Source organism: Culex pipiens, chromosome 3 (genome assembly GCF_016801865.2).
Source record: "Culex pipiens pallens isolate TS chromosome 3, TS_CPP_V2, whole genome shotgun sequence".
NCBI lineage: Eukaryota > Metazoa > Arthropoda > Insecta > Diptera > Culicidae > Culex > Culex pipiens.
Genome location: NC_068939.1, coordinates 8,826,362 through 8,853,336, shown reverse-complemented (window position 1 = coordinate 8,853,336; position 26,975 = coordinate 8,826,362). Strand labels below are relative to the sequence as shown.

The following is a 26,975-nucleotide window of genomic DNA, read 5'->3' as shown; positions in this document are numbered from 1 at the left end:
AGAATCGAGAAAAAAAACTAGAAATAAAAATTGTACTGGTCTTATTATCGTCGCTTGTGTGCTATCTTGTGACACGTCCTATCTTTTTACAGCAGACGTGTCACAAGATAGCACACAAGCAACGTTATGTAGAGAAGTTTTAGGATGTAAGCAAATTTTCAAAAAATGCACTGTAATGTGGGTAAATCTTTACCATTGATCAATAATGTTTTTCAATAATTTGCAGCCATAAATGGTGATGATTTGGAAATTTGGTTACAAACGGGACTTTTATGTAAAACCTAACGCCAGATTTGATGGCAACCCACAATTCCGAAAAAAACGTATTTTTCATTGATGAAATATACAAAAATAGTTTCAATAATTCTGTAATTTTTCGTTACTTAACTGTAAACTTTTTTGGCCCATTTCATTTTATGCGAAATTTAATGCACTTTTCAAATCTGTAATAACCCAGAAGGGTAATTTTTTCATTAAAAATTTTGTGTTTTTGTAATTGCAGGGTTATTTTTAAGAGTGTAACAATGTCCTACAAAGTTTTTAAATTATTAAAAAGTGATTAAATGCATCGATTAGGTTGCATTTTAAACCGTGTTGTAATGTGGCTCGAGCCTCGAATCGATTTAGGCACGAGCTCGAGCCAACATTCTCAGTGGGATTTGATTTGTTTTATTTAAGTGCTGTCAATAGTTTTGAACTAATTTTCATAATTGTTTTAAAGTTTTATGAAAAAGATTCATTTTTTACTGTATTTAATTGAATAAAAATGTGCTTACAAGTTTTTAATTTAATTAAACATAATTTAAAAAAAAAGCTGGTTTGGCAGAAAAATCCAATCAGAAACACATTTCTTCTACCAAATTTTCGATGCAGCTTTTACCTCTAACTGGCAACACGAGCGTCGCCCGAGACTAACATGGTTAATTCATTGAGGTCACGTATTGATAACCATTTCACTGGCCAAAAGACAACAACTGCCAGCCAGCAGCAGCAGCGTTCACAGCTGCTAGAAATGTGACTAATTCGCACCTTGGTGCGAAAAAAGAACCTCAGTCTGGCACCACTTGCCACGCAGCCACTTGTAAGCTCACTCTTCTCTTTCTCTCTCTATCGGCTGCAAGATCTTTCTTCACATATTGATATCTTCATGCAACTGTTCAGGATGACCTCGTGTGTGTCCGTCCCCATATGGAACACCTTGGTATTATCAACTCACCTTGTAGGGGATAACTTTTGGCATCAGAAAGGGGAACCGTCCCACGGCGTAGCTTCCGGAGCTGGTCTTCGTGTCATTGCTGTTCTCCACCAGTCCACTGGCCAGCTCGGCCAGCAGGCCCACGGTCAACAGGAACACCGTCGACGACGCCACCATATGGAACCGTTCAACCAGCATCTTCTTCTTGTGGGAGGGGGGTTGCACAATAAAACTAGCTCTTAACCGCTTAAGCACTGCTTTCTTGTAGCCCACCAAAAAAGCTAAACTTAATTTTGGTCGTATTCACTTGGTTAAGCTCGAAAATGGGCTTTCCACCTGGCTGCACTCACTAAACACTTCTTCTAATCCAAACGAAGGCCTTGGTTCGGAATGGCCATCCACCGGAGTCGGAGGGGGGAAGAAAAGCCTCCTCACACTGCAGGCTCGAGAATTTTCATGATTTTTCACCCAACACTCGCTTAAAAAGCTCCCCCGAAAACTTTGCCACCTGGATTGTGTGCACAGCTGCCCACCTTCAAATCGCACTTCCCGAATTCGACGACGGATCTTCCGCGAGGGGTGGTCGTCACTCGCGGGGAAAAACCTGGTTCCTGTTGTTTTTTTTCCCTAGCTGCAATTCTCTTCTTTTTTTCTGTGCGTGATTTTGTGATTGAAGGATTCGCGTCCGTTCGGTGCTGAATTCACAGGTTGTCTGGCCGTCGTGCGATGAATGGAGCTGGGCTTTATGCTTGAATGAGTAAGTTTATGCGAATGGGAGCGTGTGTGTGTGTATGATGAAGAGAGCAAGAGAGCGCAAGAGAAGTTTTGCCTGTGGCGTGCGTGTGACGTTGGACGGCGATGATGGTGTTGGTGAGAGCTTTTTATGCTGCGAAATGCGCGATGGAGAAGCACGGTTATTTTGGGAAATTAGTTTTAAATTACAATGTTAAAGCTTCATTACATCAAATATATGTTCAATCGAATACAATTTAAAGTTCTTATCACCAAGTTAGAACAGTTTTTTTTTATGTTAGACTCTTTTTTGATATTTCACTCAAACAAACCTCACAATAATAATCATTTGAAAGCTCTGTTTGTTGACGGGAAAAACCAAAAAAGTTGTCAAACTATGCAATTTTGTCCAAACATGCTACAACATGAAAAAAAGGTATTTCAATCATTACCAAAAATAATCATAAATGCTGACTTACAAAATTTTGCTTTTGTTTGAGTTAAAAATTTATATTTATAATTGAAGGTTTAAACTCGGGTTTAAAATCTTTCAATAATTGCTTTGTTTGCAACAATTTTACATAAAAATTTATCAAAATAGAATAATAATCGATACTAAATTGGTATATTTATCTGTTATCTGAAAAGGATCTGATTTTTTTGTGTGAAATTATAGGTTTTTAATCAGAGTTTAAACAATTGAACACACGTAAATTTGGATTTTAAAATATTTTTCAATAAAATTTTATTATAAAAAATATGATTACAAGCAACGTCAAAACAAAACATTTTATTACTCTTACCAGTTAATCCTGTCTTTTATTGTTTTATTGTTCTTAGACCATAGACTTATTATTATTAGACATTATCAGTATATGAATTAGATATTCAGTTAAAAATTATGCTTAAACAGCTTTGTCAATTGAAGGTCAATTGCGGGTCCTGAATAAAAATCCTAAAATCTTGAATGAAAATATTCCATCGGTGAAAATTTAGTTTCAAAGAAAACAATCGTTTTTCATATACTAATTGAGATGCATGATCATTGGTCACCACGAAAAAAAAACTTTTTTAGAAAAATGGTTCCAAAGCTTAATACATCATGATCATGATCATGATTCATGTTTATGCCATTGAAAATATTATTTCATGTTTTGGTCCCCAAAAAAACAGGGAGGCAAAAAAAATATTGTTGAAAATTAAAAATTTCAACAATATTTTTGTTGATTGTAAACTATTCAAAATACATTGTATAACGTTTTTTCTGTAGTTTTAATCAGTTGGGGCACTTTCATGCTTAATCGATAGGTGAACGTTCTCCTCGTTGTTGCATCAAAATCTAGAGTTTTGTTGTTGTTGAAAAGGTTCAATAAACCATTTTTTTACTTTCTTGTTGTTCTTGTTGTTGTTAATTCTTTTATTTCTGACAGCTTTAACCTTCTTGGTCATTCGCTGCCCTTATTAGATTTCTTAATCATTTTAAAACCGCTTTGAGTCAGTCACAACCACAAAAAAAGGTTTATTGTACCTTAAAAAAAGGACGTGAAGGTCGAGTGCAAAAGTGTACTGAATGTCTGAATCTGAATGTTTAAACAGTCAAACTTTGTTGTCAACAAGGTTGTCAATAATTTTTGTGAACAGTACTTTAGGGGATGAATCAAAAATTATATCGATTGTTCTCGAAGTTTTGAAGATACTGAAATGTATGTAATAAAAATCTTGGTGCAATAAGCTCTAGTAACTGGTGCAAAAAGCTCTAATTGTGGAGCAACATTTGAAAAGGGCGCAAAATCATTTTGACAGCTAGAACTATTTTGCAAATTCCAAGCCAACAGGTAACTAACTATTTAACAAAACCCGCTGTGTTAAAAGGTAGCTGGGTAGGCCAGGGTAGCCATCTCGTCGCTTGTGTGCTATCTTGTGACACGTCCTATCTTTTTACAGTAGACGTGTCACAAGATAGCACACAAGCGACGATCTGTTGGCACGGAATTTGCAAAATAGTTCTAGCTGTCAAAATGCATATCCGCCCTTTTCTTGTGTTGCTCTACCGTCAAATAAATTGCAACTGAATCGAATATCATTTAAAATAAAAAATAAAGTTCAACTTTTCAGCACTTCAAAATAAAATACTTTCCGATACTGTTTTCGAGTTTGGCCCTAATTATCTTGACGGCAAATAACATTCAAGTGGGAAAAACGAACGTTTCACTGGGAAAATCGTATTCAAAGGGGTTTTTTCCCGGAACTACAAAAAATGTATTCTACTTGTTGCAAAACTTGATTTTTTCAGTACTCGTCACGGTACTCGTCCTATCTATCCAACTCGGTAAACCTCGATGAAAACATGTACATATAGATTTTTTTCTAAAAGGCATTTTTTATAAACATATGAAACACAATAGCTTATAGGTCCTTTAAAAACAATTCCAGAATTATTCTTTTTGCAACTTGTTGCATAAAATTTACTATTAAATTTTCTATTTTCATTAAATTAATTTAATGATATTTGCGATATTTGAGTGAGTGAGGTTTCTATTCTACTCGGGTCTCTCCATCAATTGACAGCTGCATAGGCTGCATGCACCTTCGACATGCTTGTCCAACTCCCCTTCTCATGCGGCGTTTGACGCAACTTGCTTTGTTATTGTTTACTTTTATTTTGGAAAATCATTCTTGCGGCGGTTGACTGGAGTGTGGAATTCATTTTTGTGCAACTTTGTGCTGAATAAAATAATAGTTTCTTGTGAAAAAGGCTGATTTGTTTGTGCACCATGTCTAGTGCCGATTATTATGGCTTCGAGTCAATTTACAAGTTGGTGGAGGCCGCTGTTCAGGCCAAATCGGACGTTTTGATTGCGATCATCCATTGGTATTTGACGAAGAATGCATTTCGCAACGTTGGAATCGGCGACGACGTAATTAATAATTGATTTATTTGTTGTTGAGTTTAGTTTTAATTATTATCTTGATATTTCCAGAAAACACTATCCGATTCCGAGGAACAAAGCGAATTGCTTCCGGATGGTTGGAACAGCAACCCAAAATCTTATGCTCTGCGATATGTGAACGATGGCCAGTTGTATCTTCTGCACGGAGTGGACACCGGAGGCCTCATGGTTGTCAATCTGGTCCAAGTCAAATCGCTAAGTGCGTCCAATGTGACCTTCCAAATCGACGATACCGTGAAATCGCTGAAAGGATCCATCACCAAGTTGATTCCGGAGGTGGCCACCGTACTGGATCGGGTTCGCAAAGAGCTGCTGGTTCCCGTGTTTGAAAGTAACAAGAAAGACGGCGAAACCCAGACCAAGAAGGAACCGGAAAAGGTCGAACGAGTCGACGTACGTCCGGCGAATCCACTTCTCATCGGCGGAGGCGTTCCGGTGGGTCGTTTCGGGTCGGACCCTTTGGGCGTGGGAAACGTCGGACGCGGCGATCTCGATCCTTTTGGACGTGGCGGTGGGATGCTGTTTCAGCCCCCGGGCGGCTTCAATCCGTTGGCCGACCTAAGAAGACCAGGGTGAGTGTCGGAACATGTTCTGAGATTTAAACGAGTGATAATTTGAGCTACTTTTTTGTTTGTTTAATCAGTGGCAGTGGCATCGTACCAGGAGCACGGTTCGATCCGTTCGGACCCGCGGTCGGTCAAAATCCACGGCCATTCCGCCAGCCGGGCCCTGATCCGGACCATCTGCCACCGCCAGGATACGATGATATGTTCATGTAGACAGAGAGGATGTTTTCGAAGCGTGAGACATACTTTCTTTGGAAGAAGGGATTTGTGATTGGAAGTCCTAGAAATTTCTTTCGCTATTTTTAATTTTGAAAAGCTTTGTGAAATTGAATTTATGAAAAGCAAATAAAACATTGTATTTCGAAATAAAATGAAGTTCAAACATTTATTTCTCGTTTACAAAAGTTATCCGTAGATTTTAATAAATTGTTTATCCGAAGTCCTCTCAAAAATTCACTTATGATAATCGAATCATGAAAAAAATTCTGAGCTTTTAAAATATCCAATTAACCATATTTTTTTTTGCTTTTTTGAGTGTTTTTATAAAATAATGGTGATTCCAAAAACACTTGAAAATGCAAAAAATTAAACCATTTTTTTTTCTTATTTTTGATCGTTGAGCCAGAGTTTTGATTTGGTTATCCGAAGGTCCTAAGGAACATTTGGAAAGTTGAACCTCGGATAACCAAATCGCGGACAACAAAAAATCGTAGACAAAAAGATGAAACCTAGAGTTTTTTTTTAATAGGTCCTATAAACATACGAAAGACGACAGCTTACAGGACCTTTTTTAAAACCACTCTAGAAATTAATTGTTCAAATGCTAATATTATTAATTTTAAAATTCAAAAATACTAAGTTTCTAAATTTAAATATTCTGAAAATCTAAATTCTACACCATTATGAAATTTGAGCAATTATCTACGAAATCGGCTGATTTCGAACATTTTTATTTTTTATATTTTTTGTTTTAGCTCAAATTTTGTGGGGCTCTTCCAAGGGCTCTTCCCTATTACCAAAGAAGCTATTTGGTGTCATTGGTTCACCCATACAAGTCGCCATATAATTTTGGCAGCTGTCCATATAAAAATGGTTCGTAAATATTCAAACAGCTGTAACTTTTGAGTGAATTTCCTGATCAATTTGGTGTCTTCGGCAATGTTGTAGGTATTGTTGAGGAATATTGAGAAAAAATTGGTACACGGAAAAAATGCAGATTTTTTAATCAACTTTTTTTTTACTAAAACTCAATTTCCTAAAATACGTATTTTTTGATTTTCGAGATTTTTTGATATGTTTTAGGGGACAAAAATCTGCAACTTTTGAGCTATAGAGAAACATGGTCAAAAAAAGTGCCTCCGAGTTATAATTTTTTGAAAAAATAGTGATTTTTGGAAAAAATCGATATTTCATACAAAAACTAAATTTGACCTAATTTTTTAATGTAAAATTGAATTTTCAAACGAAAAGGACTTCACAGATGTTTTGATAAAGGGTTCCAAGTTCAAGATATAGCCTCCAAAAGTATGAATGACCATGAGCATTTCTAAAAATATTTTTTAAAGAGTTCAGAGAATTTACTATAAAATTGTCTATGAGACATTGAAGATTGGATCTCTGATTGCTGAGATACAGCAGCCTAAAGAAAAAGAAACAGGAAAATTGAAGTTTTCTAAGGCACAGTGTTATTGTTTTCAATGTTATTCATGTTTCATGTCATTCGTAAAATTTTCCGATCTTTTCGAAACCAATATTTTCGCAATTCGCAATTCGCAATTTTCAGTGTAAGAACGGGCCTTGACCGATCTTATGCACTAGGTTCCCGACGAACACGCACTGCCCTTACACCTACATCTCACCCTTGCTCTGAGTCAGTACGAGCAACACGCTAGAACACGCTTTGAGTGTTCGTGCCAGGCATGCACACCTTCTTTTCCGGTTACGCATTTTAACTCGGCCGGGGGTGGTACATTACGTAGGGTTTGATGTAAGTATAAGCGCCTAACCATTTATAGTGTGCCTATCAACTTTTATTAAAGCAAAAACTGTTATATTTTTAGTTTGAATTCAAAACTAATTGTTATTTACTGTGTATTGTTTTCTCCTGAAATCTTTCCTAGTGTTGAGTCGTGTTTATCTGTTGCTATTTCTTTTGTCGCGGTGTTTTGTTACAATATTTTGGTCCTATGCATTTTAGAAAAGTTTTTCAAAAGTACAATAGTAATATTTGTGTTAATCCTTTAATTATTCCATAAAGTGAGTAAGGGCTCGAACCTCACTTGCTTAAGAAAAAGGTGAAGTTTCAAAACAATGGACAGTGAAGGAAATATACTATGTAAAGAAACAATAGTAAAAGAAAGATAGTAATTGATGAAGTAGATAAAGAAATTAACAATAGGTATTAAATAGAGGTAACAAACAAGCTTAGATTGTATTGAGGGGCAATTTACAGGGAAGATGAGAAATTATTCAAATAGATAAATAAAGAAAAGGCACATGATAAACAAAATTTACATCGCTGCCAAATTAAGAGAAAGCAGACAGTTTGTTACAGCAGCATCAATTGTTAAAATAGAGTGGAAAAGCGTTGAGAAATAAGAGAATCAAATAAGTAAAATCGAAATCAAATGGAGGATAGTAAACAGAAGCCGTTTTAGAAAATCAGTGAAACAAAATAAACAAAAGATAGCTGTTAGCTGAAATGGAAAGAAGAGAAACCCCGTTCTGCGATGCTCAGGTACATCCACAGCAGTTGACTCAACATACTGCGAATCAAAACAATACCGTCTACAATCACAAATTACTTCCCTTTCCCACATTGACGCGCCCCTTTCTTCTAGCCGTCTCTACTCTGACCCTCGCTGGTCAAAGGTTTACGAGTCGTTTCCACAGGCCACCAGCTAGGTTACACCTTGTCATCATGATGACTAAACCAAGCCAACGTGGAGGTAAGAAAATAGGACACTTGCAAGGAACTAGAGCCATGCTGTTTTGTCCAAACAGCACTACGGATGTAGTTGGGCTCCTTCCGGGATGTTCCTCGCCTAGGTGTGTCAACCGACGAGTATCATCAGTATCATGCACCCTTGGCCTGCATCTTTTCGAAACCAATATTTTGAAGAAAAAAAATTAATCAGGACTAACATTTCAAAAGGGCGTAATATTGATTTTTTTTTAATTTTTAGGTTTGCAAAAACAATTTCAAATATCGAAGTTCCCTTAGTTACCTTATTTATTAGGATTGTTCATTTATAGGCTTAGTGATTTTTCACGCTAAAAAATTGCATATTTCACGGGGACCTTAATTTCAAAATATCAAGTTTCACGTAAATTTCGCGAAACGTAAAAAAATATTAAAACAGCTTTGAAAATTTCATGTTAAACTTACAGAAACATTTTTTTATGGTTTACTATACATTATTTTAAATAAACTAAAAAAACTTAACATAATATGAACGTGACACAAATAAAAACTTATACTAGTTAAAAAAAAACAAACAATTTATTGGTTTATGGATGGGCTCTTTACATAATTTGAAAACCAAAATGTATGGCATGGGTACTGTCATTTTTGCTGCTTTTTTGATGTTTTACTAATATAGCTAAACAGTTTTCACTGCTTTGCTAATTTTTTTTATCTTTTTACATTTTATTGAATTTCATATTAAAACCAAATTTAACAAAACATTCTAACAATTTGAAACAGTTTTTTGCGATATTTTGCTCAGTAAAAATAGTGTTGAGGTTTTCATCTAACTTTTCCAAAAATGAATTAAAATCACTAGGCAATACTATAGTTATCAGTAACGAAATCTTGAAAAATTTATTCAAGATCAGAACAGAAACCAAAAAAAAAACCTTTTGTTTAACTTCCACGGGAACCATCCACACAAATAATCAGATATCGTGAAAATTAAACAGGTTTCAGAAAAAATCTGAAATGTTCTTAAAATGCGACTTTGAAGATAATAAAACAATCTTGAAAAAAGCCAAGCTTCAATCTTTCAATAGAAATTGAAATCATATCTTCGAAATTTAAATTAAATAACAGTTAAATTGTTATTACTGTTAGTTAGTTTCCTAAGAAAAAATGATAAACTGTTATTTAGATTATCATGAAAAAAGCAATTTATTTATTTATTTTTTTTGTTTACTCTGATGGAATTATTTTTTTCAATGTATTTTTTTCTCCTTCTCCGGTTATAACATTGACCGGAGGAAAACGGAAAGACGACTATTATCACAGAATGTTACTTTTAAATGAATGTTTGCTTTTAATTGATTTCTACAAATAAACAGTTTCTGAAAAATCTATGCTATCACAATACACTTATTCAATCAATTTCAAAAAGTTTTGGCTGATAAAGACGAAATTTATAAATTTCGAGAATATTTCTGCATCTTTGGCTGATTTTGTTAACATCGTTTAAATATTCGCAGCATGCACTTCTCAGTTAATGTTGTATCAATTTTATGTTATTGTATAATTTTCTAACAATTCTTCAAATGATTCATATCATGGTTTTAATTGAAAACTATTTAATTGTTGTTATTTAAAAGAATTGATTTGAGAAAATTGATCAATTTCACGAGATTTCACGGAAATCTTCAAATTTCACGAATTTCACGCTGTCCGCGAAATCGTGAAAATTCACTAATCCTAGTCATTTATGTATATTTGATGATGTTTTCATTAGTTGATTAAAATACGAAATCTGCCATATAAAATTCACTTTATTTAACCAGTTTGTAAATTACACACATAATTTTGCCTAACCCTTTTCCTTTTACTGTCCCTTCAACCGTCCCGTCAAACAACCCTCACTCACGTGTCCTCACCCCCAAACAGCGCACTGCACATCCCATTGATTTTATTCAAAAACATCTGCTTCATGTAGTGCGCATTCCTGCTGTTCATCAGCCCGATCGCAAACAGCATTGCGACGTAACCTCCGGCCAGCAGCCAACTCTTGTTCGCGGCCATCCACCGGGCACACCGATTCGGTGGCGCAACAACCACTCTCTGCTGCTGTTGCTGCTTCTGGGGCTGTTTGCTGTCAATTGTTGCTGGCCGTTTTGGTTCCGCACTGTTCCGGCTGTTTCCGTACACCAGCAGATATCGGAGCTGGACCATTTCGTTGTTCTTGACTAGCACGTACTTTTCCGGAATGCTGGAACTTTGGTTGTCCTCTTGCCACTTGACGTAGGCCGGATTGTCGACGTACTCGCAGATTGCGGTGCACGCCAGGTGACTTCCGAGCGTGGACCTGCTCCAGCCGGATCCGGTGGGGGCAAACATTTGGCTCACGTGCAGTTCCTCCGAAAGGTAGATTCCTTCTCCAAAGACGGAGGTTTTGTTAAGGTGCTGCTGCAGGCCGTAGTTCAAGATCGAATAGAAGCTGAACACTTTGCTGCCGTGGTACGCGTGGTGCGACTGGAAGCCGGTCCGGTTCTCGCGGAACCGTCGCTCCGAATTCGCATCGTCACGATGGACCACTTCGAAGATGAACTGAGGTCGCTGGAAGGCGGCGAGGCAGGGCGCTTTGGCAAAAACTGAGTCAAAGTCGGCTTTCGGAACGGACCTCAACCCGGGACCGTACTGCTTGCATAATATCCAGTAAAGAAGATCTAGCTGTGGTTCGTCCAGTTCTTCCAGCACAATCTCACTCAACGCGGGCAAGCTATCCAGCACTTGGTTCTGCAAAATGAAAAGCAACAACAAAACAATTACGTGGTTTTCCCCCATTGGACTAGAGGGGTAATTAACGCAAGCAAGCCCTTCTTACCAGTTCGTCAATTTTCTTCTCTTTGTTCACGATGTAATCGGCGGGGAAGGGCAGCAGGCAGGAGTCATACTTGAAGGATTTGGCCGCGGCCACGACCAGTGAGATCCGGAGATCGGCCGCCGTATGATCCCGATCGATTGCGTTCCGCAGGGCGGAGCATTTTTCCGTGCGGTTCATTACGCGATTACTCGAACGTTACAAGTTTGGAGGAACATTCAGGAACAACTGCTGCAGCTGCTTGGGTTAAAATACTGATAAGCACTGATAAGAGCGAAACTGGGTTCGCATCCAAAATATGCGCGGAGGCGAGATGGACCAACCGCGGTCTTAGCCTGTCAGCCCAAAGGAAAAAAAAAAAAAAAAAAAAAATATGCGCGGAGCTCGTACGTGTTTGTTTACGAATGGTGATGGGGGTGGTGGTGCAGTTCGACACCCATCGCGCCGATCAATAACAAAACGTGGGTGGCTGTCAATTGACAGATCGGAGCGCCTGTAAAGTGGTGTTGGACTGTGAGGTCGAATGGTGCGAAACTGGTATGAGGGTGGTATTCACTGAACCAGTTTTCAGATATTTTTTAGGAACACGCTTATCGCGACAGGTATATATAAAATTGATATAAAATGTAAATTTCATATAACAGCATGTAACTACCATGATGCGAGCAGTGGCTGTAGTAATGCTCTGACGAGAAACTATCCATTTTTGGGTTAAATTGTTTTTTTCACAATTAAGGCTTTTAAGGTTCATCAAAAATAATGCGTTTCTAAGCGTTTTTTTCTTCAAAATTTTCTTGAAGAATCAAAATGCAAAACCAATAATGTTGTCTTGTCAATTTATTTTTGTTTTGCATTTATATGAAAAAAAAAGTGATCAGAAATGGTTTTTAGCACGGGGTTGGGCACATGGTTGATCCGTAGGGAATACGGAGCGACTACCGTAAATATTGGTAAATACGTATTTACGGCTTGCACGAGAATTTGAACGAAATTTTGATCAGTGTGGAATGTGACGTTTCAACACATCAGCAGCAAATGTCACTACCAAAATAGAAACAACGTGAGTCGGTTAAGGCTGTAACGTACGGATTGTAGGAGGACGCGACTACGCTGGCCGAAACAATCTCCGCAGGTTCAAGTGGATGCCAAGTTCCTCCACCCACCGGTTTCGATCTAGCAGTCCGACAGCAACTGACCGCTGTTGACGAATTTGAAGGGATTCTTCAAGGGAACCATGATTCCGCGCGGAGCTGCTACCGTTCACAAGGCGCTGGCCGCAACGGATACCATCGTCGAAGCTGGCGACGAAGGCGGTTGGGATGCGTGTCGACGAATTGTTCGAGAACGCCTAGGACGATGACGATCCGTAGGCTGTGGAGTCGCCGGATGGGATGTTGGAGACGAAGAACTGGAACTGCCCGAGGAATTGGTGGCAAAGATTTCCACCAGCACCGTCGGTGACAAAGGCTTCTACGCCGTACCTCCGAGAGGACTTCCACCGCCCCACATGTGATCGATCAACTCCCAACTCGCCGGACATGATGTCCGTGCAGGATCGTTCCTCTTATAGCCCATCCCCATCGAAACTGGAAGGAACTAAATGTCCAACCAACGAAAATCACCAGTACATACTTCTCTGCACGCCCTGCTCGTTGTCGAATCCCGCCAAAAAATTGCCGAAGCCCAACAACTCCTAACCATTTGTCGCGAATACGTCGTCAGTCTACACACCCTCGGCGAACAGAAGCGATTCTGCGAGCTGGCCGCTTACCCCGGTCAACCTCCAACCTCTTTTCAAGTTTAAAAACTACAATACCTCAGACTCCTTCGCACGACGCCTCCTCGAACTAAGACCCCGTCTCGAAGTGGTCCGCAATATCCTCCAAGCGTGCGAGATGAACGAGTCCGACGAACACACGCTCTGTGCCGTACCGTACCGCGACATACCCACAAAAAAGTTCTCGCTTCGTTTCGCGTCCTACCTGCCACCGTTCTAGAGCGTCACCTGTGCCGTTTGAAGTCGGTATTGAAGGCCCAGTTTTGCAGCGCTCTTGGGGAAGCCCTATCAAAGTTGTTCAAGAATCGGATGCAAACCAATGCGCAAACCGTTCCCAATCAGTAGTCATCCTGGACCAATCACCGTTCCGGGTCATAACCCATTTCCTCAAGAGTTCTTCGTGCTCAGCGCGAAGACGCAGTCAAAATAGCCAACCGCCACCAATTTTTTTTTTATTTTGAAAAATTATTAGAAATTATTCATTTTTTTTCTACAAAATTATCACAATCATTAATTCCTTCTCCGCAGCTCGCAAAAGAGCAAATATGCTGTGGTAATCGTTGAAGCGGTAGACCTGAAAGTCCACCTCTACCTGTTACAGGTAGCCGTACACGATCTCATTGCACATGCTGCACCGGAAACATTCCGAATGGTACGACTTGCCCTCAAGTTTGCCCTTTGCCTGCAGGATCATTTTCATGATGAGGTGGCCACAGATTGCATACTTTTCCTCAGGCTGCTAGAATCTTGAGTACAAAACAGTCCTGTAGAAGGCCTTTCTACGAAGCGCTCGCCCGGAGGAGCAGTTGGTCTTCATGGCAGGCCGTTCCAGCACCGCTGGTGACTCATCTCCTCGATCTTCCGCACGGCCTCCTTCGATCCGGTTGGGCGTGGTGTTGGCACATTGCACGGCGGCAAGTTCTTGGTTGAACGCTGCGACAGCGTTGATGAAACGGCAGACGGGAAGTTTCCACCACCATCCCGGAAAGTGAGTGGCGGGGTGGCATTTGCGTCGGTGGGAGTCGTATCCAAAGTGGCCATCGACGGCCTATCGGATTGGCAGAACTGCTGCTGCTGTGAAAAAGTTGGAGTTTGGCGTGGTGGCAGTACGAACACTGAGGATTCTGGCAGGTGCTCCGACGGTCAGCACACGTAGTTGGATTTGTTGATGCCCTCGCCGGAGGTTTGATTAAGCGAGCTGGACCTGGAGATTTAGCTGTTGCGTGACGGCGAATTGGTTGATGTTGTTTGCTCGAGCTAGTTGGCGGTTTTTGGAAGACGCAAGGGTGAGGGTAATGATCCGTAGGGCAACCGAGGCTTGGTCTACCGTGGCGCTTGTCCGCTTGTCGTTTTTTTGTCCGCTTGTTGTTGCGCAGTAAAAATATTGCAAGGGAACCGGCGGAGTACCTCGATGAAAAATTATTTCCAATAAATTTCATATTTGTAAACAATACGCGCCATGTCAATGACAGCTGAGAGAACCACACTGAAATAAATCGCATGTAGGAATCACGCATGACCGTAAATATGGATGCACTAAGGATCAACATATGCCATATAGGAAATATATGTAGAGTGACCACCTCGTGGTTTTTAGTCGTTTAGTCTTGGTTGTGCATAAAAATTTACATACGGCTTTAGGACCCTATTTAACAACGTTTATTATATTTTTTAGGGTTATAACTTGCCGTTGTCCCATGTAATTTTTTGACGATTTTGACTTTTTAGAATTTTTATGTTTAGTTTGATGTATGCTATTAGAAAAGCACATGAAATCTTGTACTTTGTTTGTAAACACATTGAAAACTACACAAAGTCTGTTCGTTGTACTTGTACGCATAATTGTCCAACCAAGTATTTTCTTTCACGGAATCATTACATTTACGAAGCATTGTATATTGTTTATCTGTTGTATGGCAAGAGGATTACCAATAGAGACACATAGGGTGAATAGGGACCCACGGGACCATTATGCATAGAAACACAGAAATCGGTCGAAAAATTTCAATCGCTTTTTCCTCAGTTGCTCTTTTCTAAACATGGGACAATTGGGTCTTAAAATGAAGCTTAGATTGCTGATATTATTGTTTACAGCGATAAAGCTTATTTTTCTGAGTACAATGATCCTTTGTACGAAAAAGAAGAGTTTAAAATGGATTTTTAAATCAATTTTGAAAAATTTACCTCGCGGTCCTTCTTGACAGAAAAGCTCCTACTTGACAGCTCGTTCCAAGGGGACCAAAGTTGATCCATCGAAAAAAAAAAAAAAATGTCTTGTCAATATTATTTTTGCGTTAACATGAAAAAAAGTGATCAGAAATGGTTTTTGATCGTGTTTTTTACCGTTGTACATAAAAATTTACATAGGGCTTTAGTACCCAATTATGCAAATTTTTAATTTTTGGGACCCTACACAAAGATGACACTTTAGTAAAACAGATAATTTCATGAATTTATTGATATTTGATTCTTTTTTCAGGGAACACAACACACAAACATGACAATGAGTTTACAACGCCAAAGGATAGAAACTTTAACAAAAAATTGTATCAGCCTGAGTTTAAAAAATGATTGCATTAAATTAGACTAATAAGATTTCTTTTTGGATTATATTTTAAAATGTAAAATAAATTCGCAATTGACAGAAATTTTGATATCGCGCACAATTGGGTACTAAATATCACGATTAAAAACCATTTCTGATCACTTTTTTTCACTTTAATGCAAAAAAATATTGACAGGATTTTTTTCGATGGATCAACTATGTTCCTCTTGGAACGAGCTGTCAAGTAGGATCTTTTCTGTCAAGAAGGACCACGAGGTTAATTTTTCCAAATTGATTTAAAAATCCATTTTAAACTCTTTGTGGTCGTACAAAGGGTCATTGTACTCAAAAAATTAAGCTTTATTGCTGTAAACAATAATATCAGCAATCTAAGCTAAGCTCCTTAAATGATTTAGGACCCAATTGTCAAGTTATAATTACCATAAAAACAGTTTTTTGTTCAATAGTGTAATAGTGTAAATGCAACCGACTTCCAATGTCCTTAATGCAAATTTGTAGGATTTTTATTCTGATGTTTTCGATACAAATAATCAGAGATGATCAAACTGGTCATGACTTCTTCAGGTAAAAAAAATCAGGAAAAGTCTAAAAAAAAGCAGTTTTTAGTTGCTATAACTTTGAAATGTTACAAGATATCACTTCTTTGAAATATTATTATCGGTTGCAATTTGCTTTTTCGAAACTCTCTTGAAAAATTCCAATCTTTCCAATATTTTTTATAACTTTGCAAATCATCCTTAAATTTAAAGAAGCCTACATATACAAAAATGAAGATTTTTTTTTTTCGAAAAAATTGCAACACTGTCAAATGAATTTGGATCAATCCGTTTAAAAGACGAAATTTGTTGTCATCTAAAACATATTCTAAAACAAAATTATTGAAAAAAAACGTTTTTTTTTTGTGATTTTTTTTTCAGAGTGTAAGATACGATATCGAATATCCCTTCAAGATACACGTTTTTGAATATTTGAAAAGTCTTTCAGTATAGAAAGCTGTCAAAGTTGACTGTAGCGAAAATGTCTACGGAATAATGATGCAACATGCCTTCTTTGGTCGTAGAAAAGTATACACTTCGGGTTAGTTTGCAAAAGGTACTTTCAAAAATGATTCAAATTATTCATTAAAACGTTTGTAAATCTATGGAAGTTCAAATTTGTACTGGGGATCGGGCATAAACCATGTGGCTTTTGAATATGAAATTTAAAGATTTCTGAGAAAAGTGATATTTTACAGCTCAATAGGGTAACACATTTTTCATATTTCAGGGATTTCTTTCATTAAATACGATTAATTCCAGCACGGTTGGGTTTTTAACTTTATTTTTAAAATACTTTTTATATTCAATTAATTTGATAAGTTTTCCATTCTGTTTCACTAAGTTATAAACATCAATCAATCGCTATTATAATTATTGTATTGTGGGGGGTATGCATTTTTACGGTCGCTTTCTCTCTAATTCTCGCGTCCCACTGAATTGTGTTTATTCTGTTTCAATTTTTTATTGGTTGCTTGAGAATACAATCTTGTGTACGAATTTATTACACGTTGAGTAAGAAAGTAGGAAAATTTATCAAATAAGTTCTCCGTTATCCAGCTTTCTTGCGTACAGTTATATATGAATAGACCATGCTTGTCTCCGAATTCGCGTTTACGTTTTTTGGGTGCACTTTACTTGTCAAGGTGTGAATATTATACGATTTTTTATGTTCTGTTTAAATAGAGCAAACACTGTTTTCTCTCTTGTTACACTCATTAGATGTGACGTCAGTTGTTTGTTTCTTGTTTCTTTTTGTTTTACTTGAGATAATAAAAATTTCGACCCATTCACCATTTTTGTCCAGACGAATTAAAAAAAGAAAACTAGCTTTTTCCTGCCTTTTCTCTCTCTCTTATAAATATCATCTCATACTCGCGCGCTCTCTCTCTCTCATTGTTTCTATTACTCTTGTGCGATTTTTCCTGATTAAAAGGGGTAGGGGGTAGTTAAAGTTATTTACGCTTAATGAACAAGTTTTGGCAACACTTTTTCCTTTTTCTCGGTTATGTTTCGCGTGCCGTTTTCAAAAATTGTTCGCTACTATCAAGGACCTTAGATCATTAACTAAAGTGGGCTTTTCTAGTGGAGGAGGGGAGGGGGGGTTCCAAAGACGGTAGTTGTTAAACGCATGTACGTCTGTGTCTCGTTCAAAATTTACAACAGTTTTGGCAGTGTGTTGCCTGATTAGAGAAGGGCGGGGGGAAATGAAACGAGTTAATCTAACACGAGCAGGGGGTAGGGGCTATTGCAATCTCATGCCGGCAGACTTTAGTAAGTGTTGTTTGTTACGATTAAAAAAGGGTTTTTTTTCTTGCACCGATTTGACAGATTTTGACCGAAGTTCTGGCAACACCATTCCCTAATGTGTAAATATGCACCCTGATTCGAAATCACTAAGTTTTGGTCGAAACCGAACCTGCTCAGAAGTGAGTAAATCGGGCAAATGTCAGATTTGGGCGAATTAACTCATTTCCGAGTAGATTCAGTTAGGACGAAAACTGAGTAACTTAAAATTGAAGGTGTGAATTGGATTCGCAGGAGAAGAAAGACGGAGTGCCAAAAGGAGGATGAACAAGGAATATTACAAGGAAAGCATTCGAAACGAGTCAGGTTTTTGGACGGAATAGTGCGCTGCGATTTTTGGGAGAAAATGTTTGATCTCACTCCAGAACGTTTTGTAATCGGAGATCAAAATCTCCCATTTTGTTTTCTTAGTTGGTGGGGGATGTTGGCAACACTGCGTGTGCATGGCTTGCTTGGGTGAACGATTCTCCTGCGCGTGAAAAAAAAGAGCGGTGCACACTATGATTTGGGTGTTGATGTTTGGGTGTATTCGTGTGTGTATGTGTGTGTGTGTCTTAACCAAATTTACGTTTTTGCGAGAAAAATGTGGAAAGTCTCAAAACAATCACAGTGGTAAGGTGTGAGAAATTTTGGACAATTTTTTTTTCGGGGAAAACGGTGGAATTGAGGGCAGACAAAATTTAGAGGTTAGGGAAAGGGTTGCGCTGGGTTGAAACCGGCCGTAAATCGGTGCAAGTTCTTAAGTTAAAGTTAAAAACAGACGCGTACATGTCGTTCATCTGAGTATTATATCATCGTGATTGGTTTTTGTTCTTGCAAACTCTCTCTCTCGCGTGGTTGCTGCTGGTGGCAGTGTTGCCAGTTTGCTGGAGCTTAACGCTACTGTAGAGGAATAAGCACACGCAGCGCGAGTTAAAACTTAGTCATTCAAGTTATGATTAAGTGGTTACAGTTGCATGCTTTTATTGGAGGACATTTTAAGGTTATGTCTCCAAGTTCGATTAAATTTAAACTCACTTACCTACTGGTTAAGAGTTTGAATATTTACACAAGTGCTAATTTTTGTCCGATTCTTTCAGAAATTTAGCTTTTAAATTTTCGTTGTTTTAAATATTCTTTTTTGTATATGTACACACGTAACCTAAAAAGAATCTTCAGTACACACGAATTTCCGTAACGTTGGTCCAAATCGAGGAGTAGCCGAAAAATTGCATCTAAATCAAAAGAGTTTTAACAACAAACGATTATAAAACAAACAAATATGGATGAATGGCAGTATCGTGTCAACGTTATGTTGTGGTTCCGTTTCGTTGTTGGAAAGTAGTATTTCTCAGTTAAGTCGTAAACGTCTACATTAGTACTAGTGTTTGCGCGTTCGGTGCCTCGGTGGAACGATTTTTCCCGACAAAATATCATTGGAAAGTCGTTTTTCGCCGAAAAATCCTTCGCTGGACGCACCGCGAACAAACCATATATCGCTCGTTCTCACTTTTACTTTGCTCTAGATTCTTTCTTACTATATTTACACTAAAAACAAAACTAGTCATTCACTTACGGGGCTAACAGACCAAAGGAGTGGAAGGAGGGAGCAAATAAAAGGAAGAAAAAAATCAAACCGGAAGCGTGACCGGGAAACCCGTGTTTGGCTCGGCCAGGGTTGGCTCAAAAAGGGCACGGGCCGGCAACACTTCACAGTTGTTGCTTGGAAGTGAGTATAAAAGTTTATGCGTGTATAAGAGGGGGGGAGAAAGCGATTGTTTTTTGACGCGTGCTTAATCAGTTTTGCCTTAACCTAATCCCATTCGCCGATGTACATGGCACGTGGTGCCGGAATGTAACCCCGCGTCGGCAGCGGCACTCGGCCGTACATGTGACTATAGGGTGACTCGACCACGTCAGTGTCTGGAAAGAAAATTTGAGTTAAAATTTCAATTCGCAAAACTGGCAACCCTGCTGTCACCCTTACCGATGCCGCTCTCGTAGCTTCTGGCGTGCCACATGAGCTGCTGGTGATGTTGGTGGGCGGCCATCAGGTTGTGATGGGGATGCATCTGGTGCAGCTGGTGCAGCGACTGCAGCGACGACGGATGCTGCAGGTGGGCGATCGAGAGGCGCTTCGCCACGGCGTTCTCCTTCGCGGCGACGACGCTGTTGTTGTTGGCCACGTTGCTGTTGTTGTTGTTCTCCTTCGACTTGGACGACTTGACAAAGTTCGGGACGCGGGCCCGCAGTCCGCAGTAGTAGGGATCATCTGGAGGAGGAAAAAGTAATGTTTATTTTAAAAACAGTCAAGATGGCAACACATTCATTTCAGCTGTCAGAAACCTAAAATCCCTCTGTTTTCGTCAGAATCGATCCTACTCAGAAATGAATAAAAGGTGCAACTGTCAATTTCGACGAATTTCAATCACAATTTAACGAAAACCGAGTTCACCCGAATCTGTGTGTAATTCACCCAAATTGACAGTTGCCCCTTTTATTCATTTCTGAGTAGGTTCGGTTTCGACGAAAACTGAGTGATTTGAAATGAGGGTGTGTGTAACAAACAGCTCATGAGCACACTCAATAGAGTTATCTAAGCCCGATCTCACGCACACTAGCACACCATTTGTTTTTGCTGGCGGGTACAAATTTTAACCTAGAAATCCTCCGTGTACGTAAACGCAATACATGCGCACGTAGATAACTCTATGTAAACATTGACTACACTCTCAGTTCAAACCACTCAGTTTTCGATAAAAACAAACCGGCTTATAAATGGGTAAATTGGGCATCTGTCAGATTTGAGTAAATTTCACTCAAATTTCGGCGAATTCCCCTAAAAAATACACACAAATCTGATAGATGCTTCATTTATTAATTTCTGAGTTGGTTATGTTTTGTTGAAAAATTTGTGATTTTGAATAAAGATGTTGAATGTCAACGAGCTGCTGTAAACATTGACTAGAGTGAGTATAATGAGCTGTTTGTTACCATCAAAAGTTATGCTTTTTGAAAAGTTGCTTTAAATTTTACGGGTTCAAAGTGATTGAACTCAAAATAGGGTTGGGTAGAGTTTGGTTTGTACAGTACCCAAATAACAGTGTAGCAAATCGCAAAGAACAAACTCTTCCCGTCACCAAATCCTACCGAAGAACCAACTGTTGCGCACTCCCTCATCACCCATTCGAACCACGTGGCGACGATTCGATGGCGCGCGGGAGTTGTTCAACGACTTGGTCAAGCATTCGGTTTACCGCCGACGGGTGATGAATACGAAATCATCCGGGGTTCTACCGCCAGTTTGTCACAAGAATGCGTCCCAATTCATAGGAATTAGATGGGCGCACCGTTACTTCTCGAAATGTGTGGATTTCGGGGGGAGCCAAACTGTCTCACGGTTTGGTGGGTGGTGATTTGGGGTTTTTTTAGAATGCTATTTTAATGTTATTTTAGTGCACATTAATTTCACACCAAGCGATTTCAACAAAATTTAAATTTCAGCTAGCAATCTTAAGATTGGCTTGTTTAGATTCAGAGTGCAGCAGTGGTGCCAGCTTTATTTTTCTCTTCTTAAATGGATTTTGCAATATTTAAATAAACAAGCGACGAACCTTGAAATCTAAGGCTATCACGAAAACTTGCCTTCATTTCTTCGACCAAGCCAACCGATAACCAAAAGCTGAAGAAGAATTATCTATCAGCAAAAACAAATCGCTGGAAAATATTTCGCTTCGCCATTCTCCACCCAAAGAAGCTGACCACCAATTGAACTGATAAGAGCCGATTCTCCTACAAGGGAACCCAACAACATCGCAGCGAATGGATTCCGACGCTATCTGGATTATTGTTAGTGGGATCCCGCGGTGAAGGGTGCGGGACTCGCCAAATAGAACAAATTTCGTTGATATCGTCGTCTTCGCCCGGTATGTCGGGAAACAATTGCCTCGAAGGGTAATCTAAATTTAATTAAATGGGAAACTGGCCACCACTGCTGGCCGAGACCTCCTGTTGTGGGAATAGGTTCAAGGTCTGGTTTGAAGAATGCGTTCGTGGTACAAGCCGAGGAGGCAAATTCTTGAACCCCATTCAAATTTGTTGGCACGGTGGGATGGCTTTGAAAAGGTGGAATATTTTTGTCACGATTTGTGAGATTTGGCAACACTGCTTCGAAGGCTTATGCGTGAAGTGACAGATTGAGGGTTACTCAATTTTGGGTACATTTGTTTTGTTTTTGTAGTTTTAACGTGTTTACACTCTTAACGGAAAATAATCAATCAAAATTAAAATTTTCAAATTTCCAGAAATGAAAACCTAATTTCAACCACTGTTCACATTCTAAAAGATAAGCTTATTAAAAATAGTTCTCAGAATAGAGGCATCTTCTCCAGTAAGCTGAGCTATTTCTGGCATCGGCCCAATCCATTTTAGGCCACTTCCTCGCAGTAAACAATGCCCCGATTCTAGAGAACGGATACGCCGGATGACCTTCGCGTGCCGCAGCATAAACTGCGTGAGACCACGCTGGCTACCGCATAATTAAATGAATAAATATATTGCGCGAATGGTTACGGTGGGGACACTCTTGGCTAGTCAATGACTAACAACAACAAAAACAAGCAGCAAAACTTACCATATTTCTTGTTATCTTTGCCTTTGTCTGATTTTCCCCGTGGCAGTTTGACGCGGTTCTCGTCCTCGATGTCATCGTAGTCGGGCTAAAATGGGTGGGGATTTTGGAATCGGCGGAGGGTGTTGAGGATCGGAAGAGAAGAACAAACAAAGTGAGTTTCATATTTAGAATAAATTTGCGTTTAGAAAGAAGATGTTCCCCGCTCGAAGGGGTTGACAGGCTGGTTGAGGAACTGCTTTTGGCGGTGGTGGCCGCGGCTTGTGTTAATTAATTAGTAAACAACTGTAGGGGGGAAATAATGTCCAGGAAATGTCGCGGCTGGAAAGGTTTGTCGTTTTAGTTGATGAGCAGTCTGCTTAAAAACTGCGGATCATGGCTGAACAGGATTATAACTAGAATTTTTACACGTGCTTTCAAAATCACTTAGTTTTCGTCAAAACCGAACCTACCCGAACCGAATTTATCAGATTTAAGTGAATTTCACTCAGAATTTAACGAAAACTGAGTGAAATTCACTCAAATTTGACAAGTGTCCCATTTACTCATTTCTGAGAAGCTGTGGTTATGACGAATAATAGTTGAATGGAATATTGCGTTATTTTCCTCGAACGTATAAGACGAGTTATTCCATGAATTACACACTAAAAAAAGGCAGTCGACTAGATTTGGGGTTGTTTGCTGAAAAATATGTGTTTTTGTATAAGGGACCATCCATAGACCACGTGGACACTTTAGGGGGGGGGGGGGGGTATGGCGATTGTCCACGCTCCATACAAAAAAGATTTTTTTTGTATGGACAATTGTCCACGAGGGGGGGGGGGGGGGTTGAGATTTCCAAAAATGTGTCCACGTGGTTTGTGGATGGTCCCTAACTTAGCTCTGAAATCTGACTAGAAAAATCTTAAAAATGTATTACTTAATTTTTAGTTTCAAATTTGAACAAATGTAAATAGTAATTTATTTCAATTATTTTGTTTTATTTTTGTTTTTTTTTTTATTTTTATAAGTCATGTAAGAGGAAAGAAGTAACATTTCTCAAAAGTATCACTTTTTTCGAAAAACTAGAAGAAACAAAATAAAATGAAACCTCAGTTAAACCTCCCATTAAAATTACTCAGTTTTTGCCAAAATCAAGCCTACCCAGGAACAAGTCAGTAAGGAAAATAACTGATTCGAGTAAATTTGGTATTGATTAAATCTTTGTGATTTAGAATTATGGTACAAGATTTTTTTTAAGCTGTTCCAAAATATCGAGTTTGTGATATTTTTTTTGGGAAGGTGAGAATTATTTTCGAGTTATTTTTCAGAAAATGATTTCCTTGGACAAATTAAAAACTTTTTGATCTTTTTTATTGATATTTTTTGTATTTTTATTTGCATTTCACAAAAATGCTAATGCACTTTTTGAGAAAGTTTGTTTTATTTACGCCTTGTTCAAAAGTCAAAAGCGGTCAAATCTGACATAGGAAAATTATGCGTAGCAACGGTGAATTTTAATTATATTTTTTATTTGTATTTCCATTTATCTGAGTAATTTTAACATTTTTTAAATAACTTGTTCTAAAATTAATATTTAATAAAATCAATTACAAAATCCAATATAAATAGTCAAAGTTCAGTTTCTCACTTAAATTTTTTTTTCACAAAAAAGTAAAAAAAGCTTAATTTCCCAAAAAAAAAAAACACAAAAAAGCACTTTAAATTTAAAGCTAAACTTTCATGAAATAATGACAAAATGTATGAAGTAAATGAAGTATCACAAAACGCTTAACGCGTGATAAGAGTTATAAAACCGAAAAGTTATAGGAATAAATAAAATAAAAGATTTATAGTGCCCAAATGGTTAAAATGGAAAAATAAAAGTTATTCAATGTATGTTAGACAGTTTGTAAAATACTGTGCAAATATTTTCAATGTAAATATGTAATTTTGAAGTGTTTTGAGGGACAAAAACTTTGAATTAAACGTATTCTTTAATAAACTGTAAAAACAGTTTACTATTTTAATCAATTAGGTCGTTGCAAATATATTTCAAAGTTTATGTCGCCCCCCCCCCTTTCAAATGGTCCGAAAAAAATATTTTTTCAAAAAACTTCAAAATTTTAAAAGAGAAGTCTAGCTAACTGAAAACCTTTAGAAATGCATTTCCTGCGTTTAAAACCATATTAGGCATGTCTGTGATCAATCAAAAATATTTTTAATTTTTGGAAAATTCCAATGTACAGCAACGAAAAAAGTTTTTTTTTGACGAAAAAAAAAAATCTCTTCAATACTTGGATATTTTGAAAACTAATGATTGCAAAACAACTGGGCAGGTGTAGAAATGCATTTTAAAACACATTTTTCATTTCCCCCCTCGACCCCGACCGGGAGTCGAGGGACATAAACCTCAAAAAATATTTGCAGCGGCCTTACTTAATTTTTTTAATTACTTATATCTTTAAAATCAGAGTAGCTTGTTTATCAAATAAGGAATATTTATTGAAAACCTAAAAATTGTTTAAAAAACTAAATCACTTTAACAAGAAAAAAACTTAGCAAAATTGGAAATTCATGTCAGTAACAAACTTCTTTTAAACACATTTTCAAATAAAAAAAAGAAGAACTTTAACATTGTTTTAAATTGTTTCTATTTTTTTTTTTCAGCAACATAGCTTGTTTGGAAAACATTATTTTTAAAATTTTTCTTTTCTTAACGGTATTAAATATCGTCACTTGATAAATTTAGCTTAATTTTATTGAAAATTTTTGTTTCATAAAAAAATACTGGCTTTTAGTATAAACTGGTATCAGGTAATGGATATAAAGATAACTGTATTTTGTATATCATTATCAAATTATAAAAAAATACACAATAATACAATTCTAACAAAATTTGTAAAATGCTTTACAGACTTTTTTCTTGATGTTTTTTTTGTTCGTCTATAAATATTTGTTTGGTAATAACTAAACAAATCATTTGTAATAATCAAGATTAAATTTTCAAAAGGTCATATCTACATAGGAAACTAATTACTCATAGGCTTAGCTAGTTATTATGATGAAATAAAAGGATTGAAAATATTTTTATAGATGAGATTGATAGATTTAATATAGTCCTTGTTGAGTTAAAGTTGTCCAGGAAAGAAGAGAACAGAAAAGGTGTTGAAACTGCTGAAAGTCAGAACTAAACATTAATAAACATACAATAAACAATTTCAAAAAACCTCCCACCAATCCCGCGTCACCCACCTTCACCATCTCGTGCGACGCGTACAGATTGTCCCGCGGCGGAAGTTTCGGCGGCTTTTCGCTGCGCCGCTGTCCCATCATCTGCTGGCCACCGCCACCGACGCCGCCGCCGCCGCCGCCCTGCATCAGGTGCTCCCGGGACGCCATGACGCCACCGACGGCGACTCCCCCGACCAGACCGCTGCCGCTGGCCCCGAAGCCGGAACTTCCGGAGCTGCCGCCGCCGTTGCCGGCCACACTGTACGGGTCCTCGTCCGGGATCGGGATGCGCGGCCGGTTCTTGATGTCCACCGGGCGATGAACTGTGGTGAGGGAATAAAACTCAAAATTAGCATGATTTTTTTTCCCGCGGGGGAAGGAAACTGGTTCTCCAGGTGAGAAAGAGGAATGCAAATTGGTCCAGGATAAATGTCAGACGGACTCGGCTTCGGGCTTCGGGGGATCTTCTGTGCTTCTGTGCGATTAGTCGCGGCAGTTTTTGGCGTTAGAAAAAGATTAAGTCGAGAGAACGTGCGGAAAAGGGAACGACGCTGCAAGATGCGATGATTTGTGTGGGATTCTTTTATGAGTCTCAGCCTCGTAAGGTTGAGAAGATAAAAGTTTTGACATTTAGTGATAAAGGAACATTGGTGGCTTGCTAAAAGGCAGAAAATCTTTTATTGCAAATTATGGGTTCGTCGCTTGCGAGGGGAGACTTCAACCGGTGGTGGTGGAGTCGAATATTGAATTTATACAGGATTAGTTGATTCATGCTGACGGATATTATTGAATTTTGTCGTTTGGAATTTTCTGGATGATTGGATTGCGATATTTTGAGGTTAAAATTCTGATTATATCATGTCTTTTTGGATTTAAATTTTTAGAGGTTAAAAATTTGGAATAACAAGCGGGGTAATTTTGAATTAAAATAAAGTCGAAATAAATATTTAAGATTATTCAAAAATCGACGCTTTGATGTTGTTGGGTGCCTTTAAAAAGGCTCATTACAGAAAATTGTCAAAAATTATAAATGTTTTTACCATGAAATACACATTATTTTAAATCGCGATCTGAATACTCCATAGCTACTCCGTTTAGGTTAGTAAGGTGCAGCAAATTAGATCAAATACGCTTCTATTTGCACAGAGCTATATTTCCTCTGTTATTATAACGGTATGCACAGTTTTGTCAACCCGTCCAAAGGAAAAAAAAGGCATCCATTCGTAGAATAATTACCTCAC

General features: G+C 38.1%; 4 protein-coding genes and 1 pseudogene across 6 annotated transcripts in view; 2 read left to right on the top strand and 3 right to left on the bottom strand.

Moving 5' to 3' along the window:
* Positions 1 to 1,892, bottom strand: part of LOC120427083 (peptidylglycine alpha-hydroxylating monooxygenase) — a 41,699-nt gene extending 39,807 nt beyond the window's left edge. The window contains exon 1 of the mRNA XM_039591928.2: positions 1,217 to 1,892. Within this exon, the coding sequence (XP_039447862.1) occupies positions 1,217 to 1,393 (177 nt within the window). The 5' untranslated portion in view covers positions 1,394 to 1,892. The remainder of the gene's footprint in view (positions 1 to 1,216) is intronic.
* A 2,709-nt stretch (positions 1,893 to 4,601) lies between these two features.
* On the top strand, positions 4,602 to 5,830 carry LOC120427074 (proteasome inhibitor PI31 subunit). The gene is made up of 3 exons (XM_039591916.2): positions 4,602 to 4,845; positions 4,909 to 5,450; positions 5,522 to 5,830. Exons 1-3 carry the CDS (start codon positions 4,702 to 4,704, stop codon positions 5,655 to 5,657), a joined length of 822 nt encoding a protein of 273 aa, XP_039447850.1. The 5' UTR covers positions 4,602 to 4,701; the 3' UTR covers positions 5,658 to 5,830.
* A 4,332-nt stretch (positions 5,831 to 10,162) lies between these two features.
* Positions 10,163 to 11,564, bottom strand: LOC120427037 (protein mono-ADP-ribosyltransferase PARP16-like). The gene is made up of 2 exons (XM_039591871.2): positions 11,231 to 11,564; positions 10,163 to 11,142 (listed from the first exon to the last, which is right to left on the bottom strand). Exons 1-2 carry the CDS (start codon positions 11,405 to 11,407, stop codon positions 10,270 to 10,272), a joined length of 1,050 nt encoding a protein of 349 aa, XP_039447805.1. The 5' UTR covers positions 11,408 to 11,564; the 3' UTR covers positions 10,163 to 10,269.
* An 897-nt stretch (positions 11,565 to 12,461) lies between these two features.
* LOC120426586 (coatomer subunit alpha-like) lies at positions 12,462 to 13,278 on the top strand (annotated as a pseudogene).
* A 3,595-nt stretch (positions 13,279 to 16,873) lies between these two features.
* LOC120427089 (uncharacterized) overlaps positions 16,874 to 26,975 on the bottom strand; it is a 292,743-nt gene continuing 282,641 nt past the window's right edge. For all 3 annotated transcript variants that reach the window (XM_039591941.2, XM_039591950.2, XM_052709634.1), the window contains 4 exons: positions 25,756 to 26,057; positions 22,525 to 22,609; positions 19,879 to 20,163; positions 16,874 to 19,814 (listed from right to left, as the gene is read on the bottom strand). In XM_039591941.2, the coding sequence (XP_039447875.1) occupies positions 19,705 to 19,814; positions 19,879 to 20,163; positions 22,525 to 22,609; positions 25,756 to 26,057 (782 nt within the window). In that variant the 3' untranslated portion in view covers positions 16,874 to 19,704. The remainder of the gene's footprint in view (positions 19,815 to 19,878; positions 20,164 to 22,524; positions 22,610 to 25,755; positions 26,058 to 26,975) is intronic.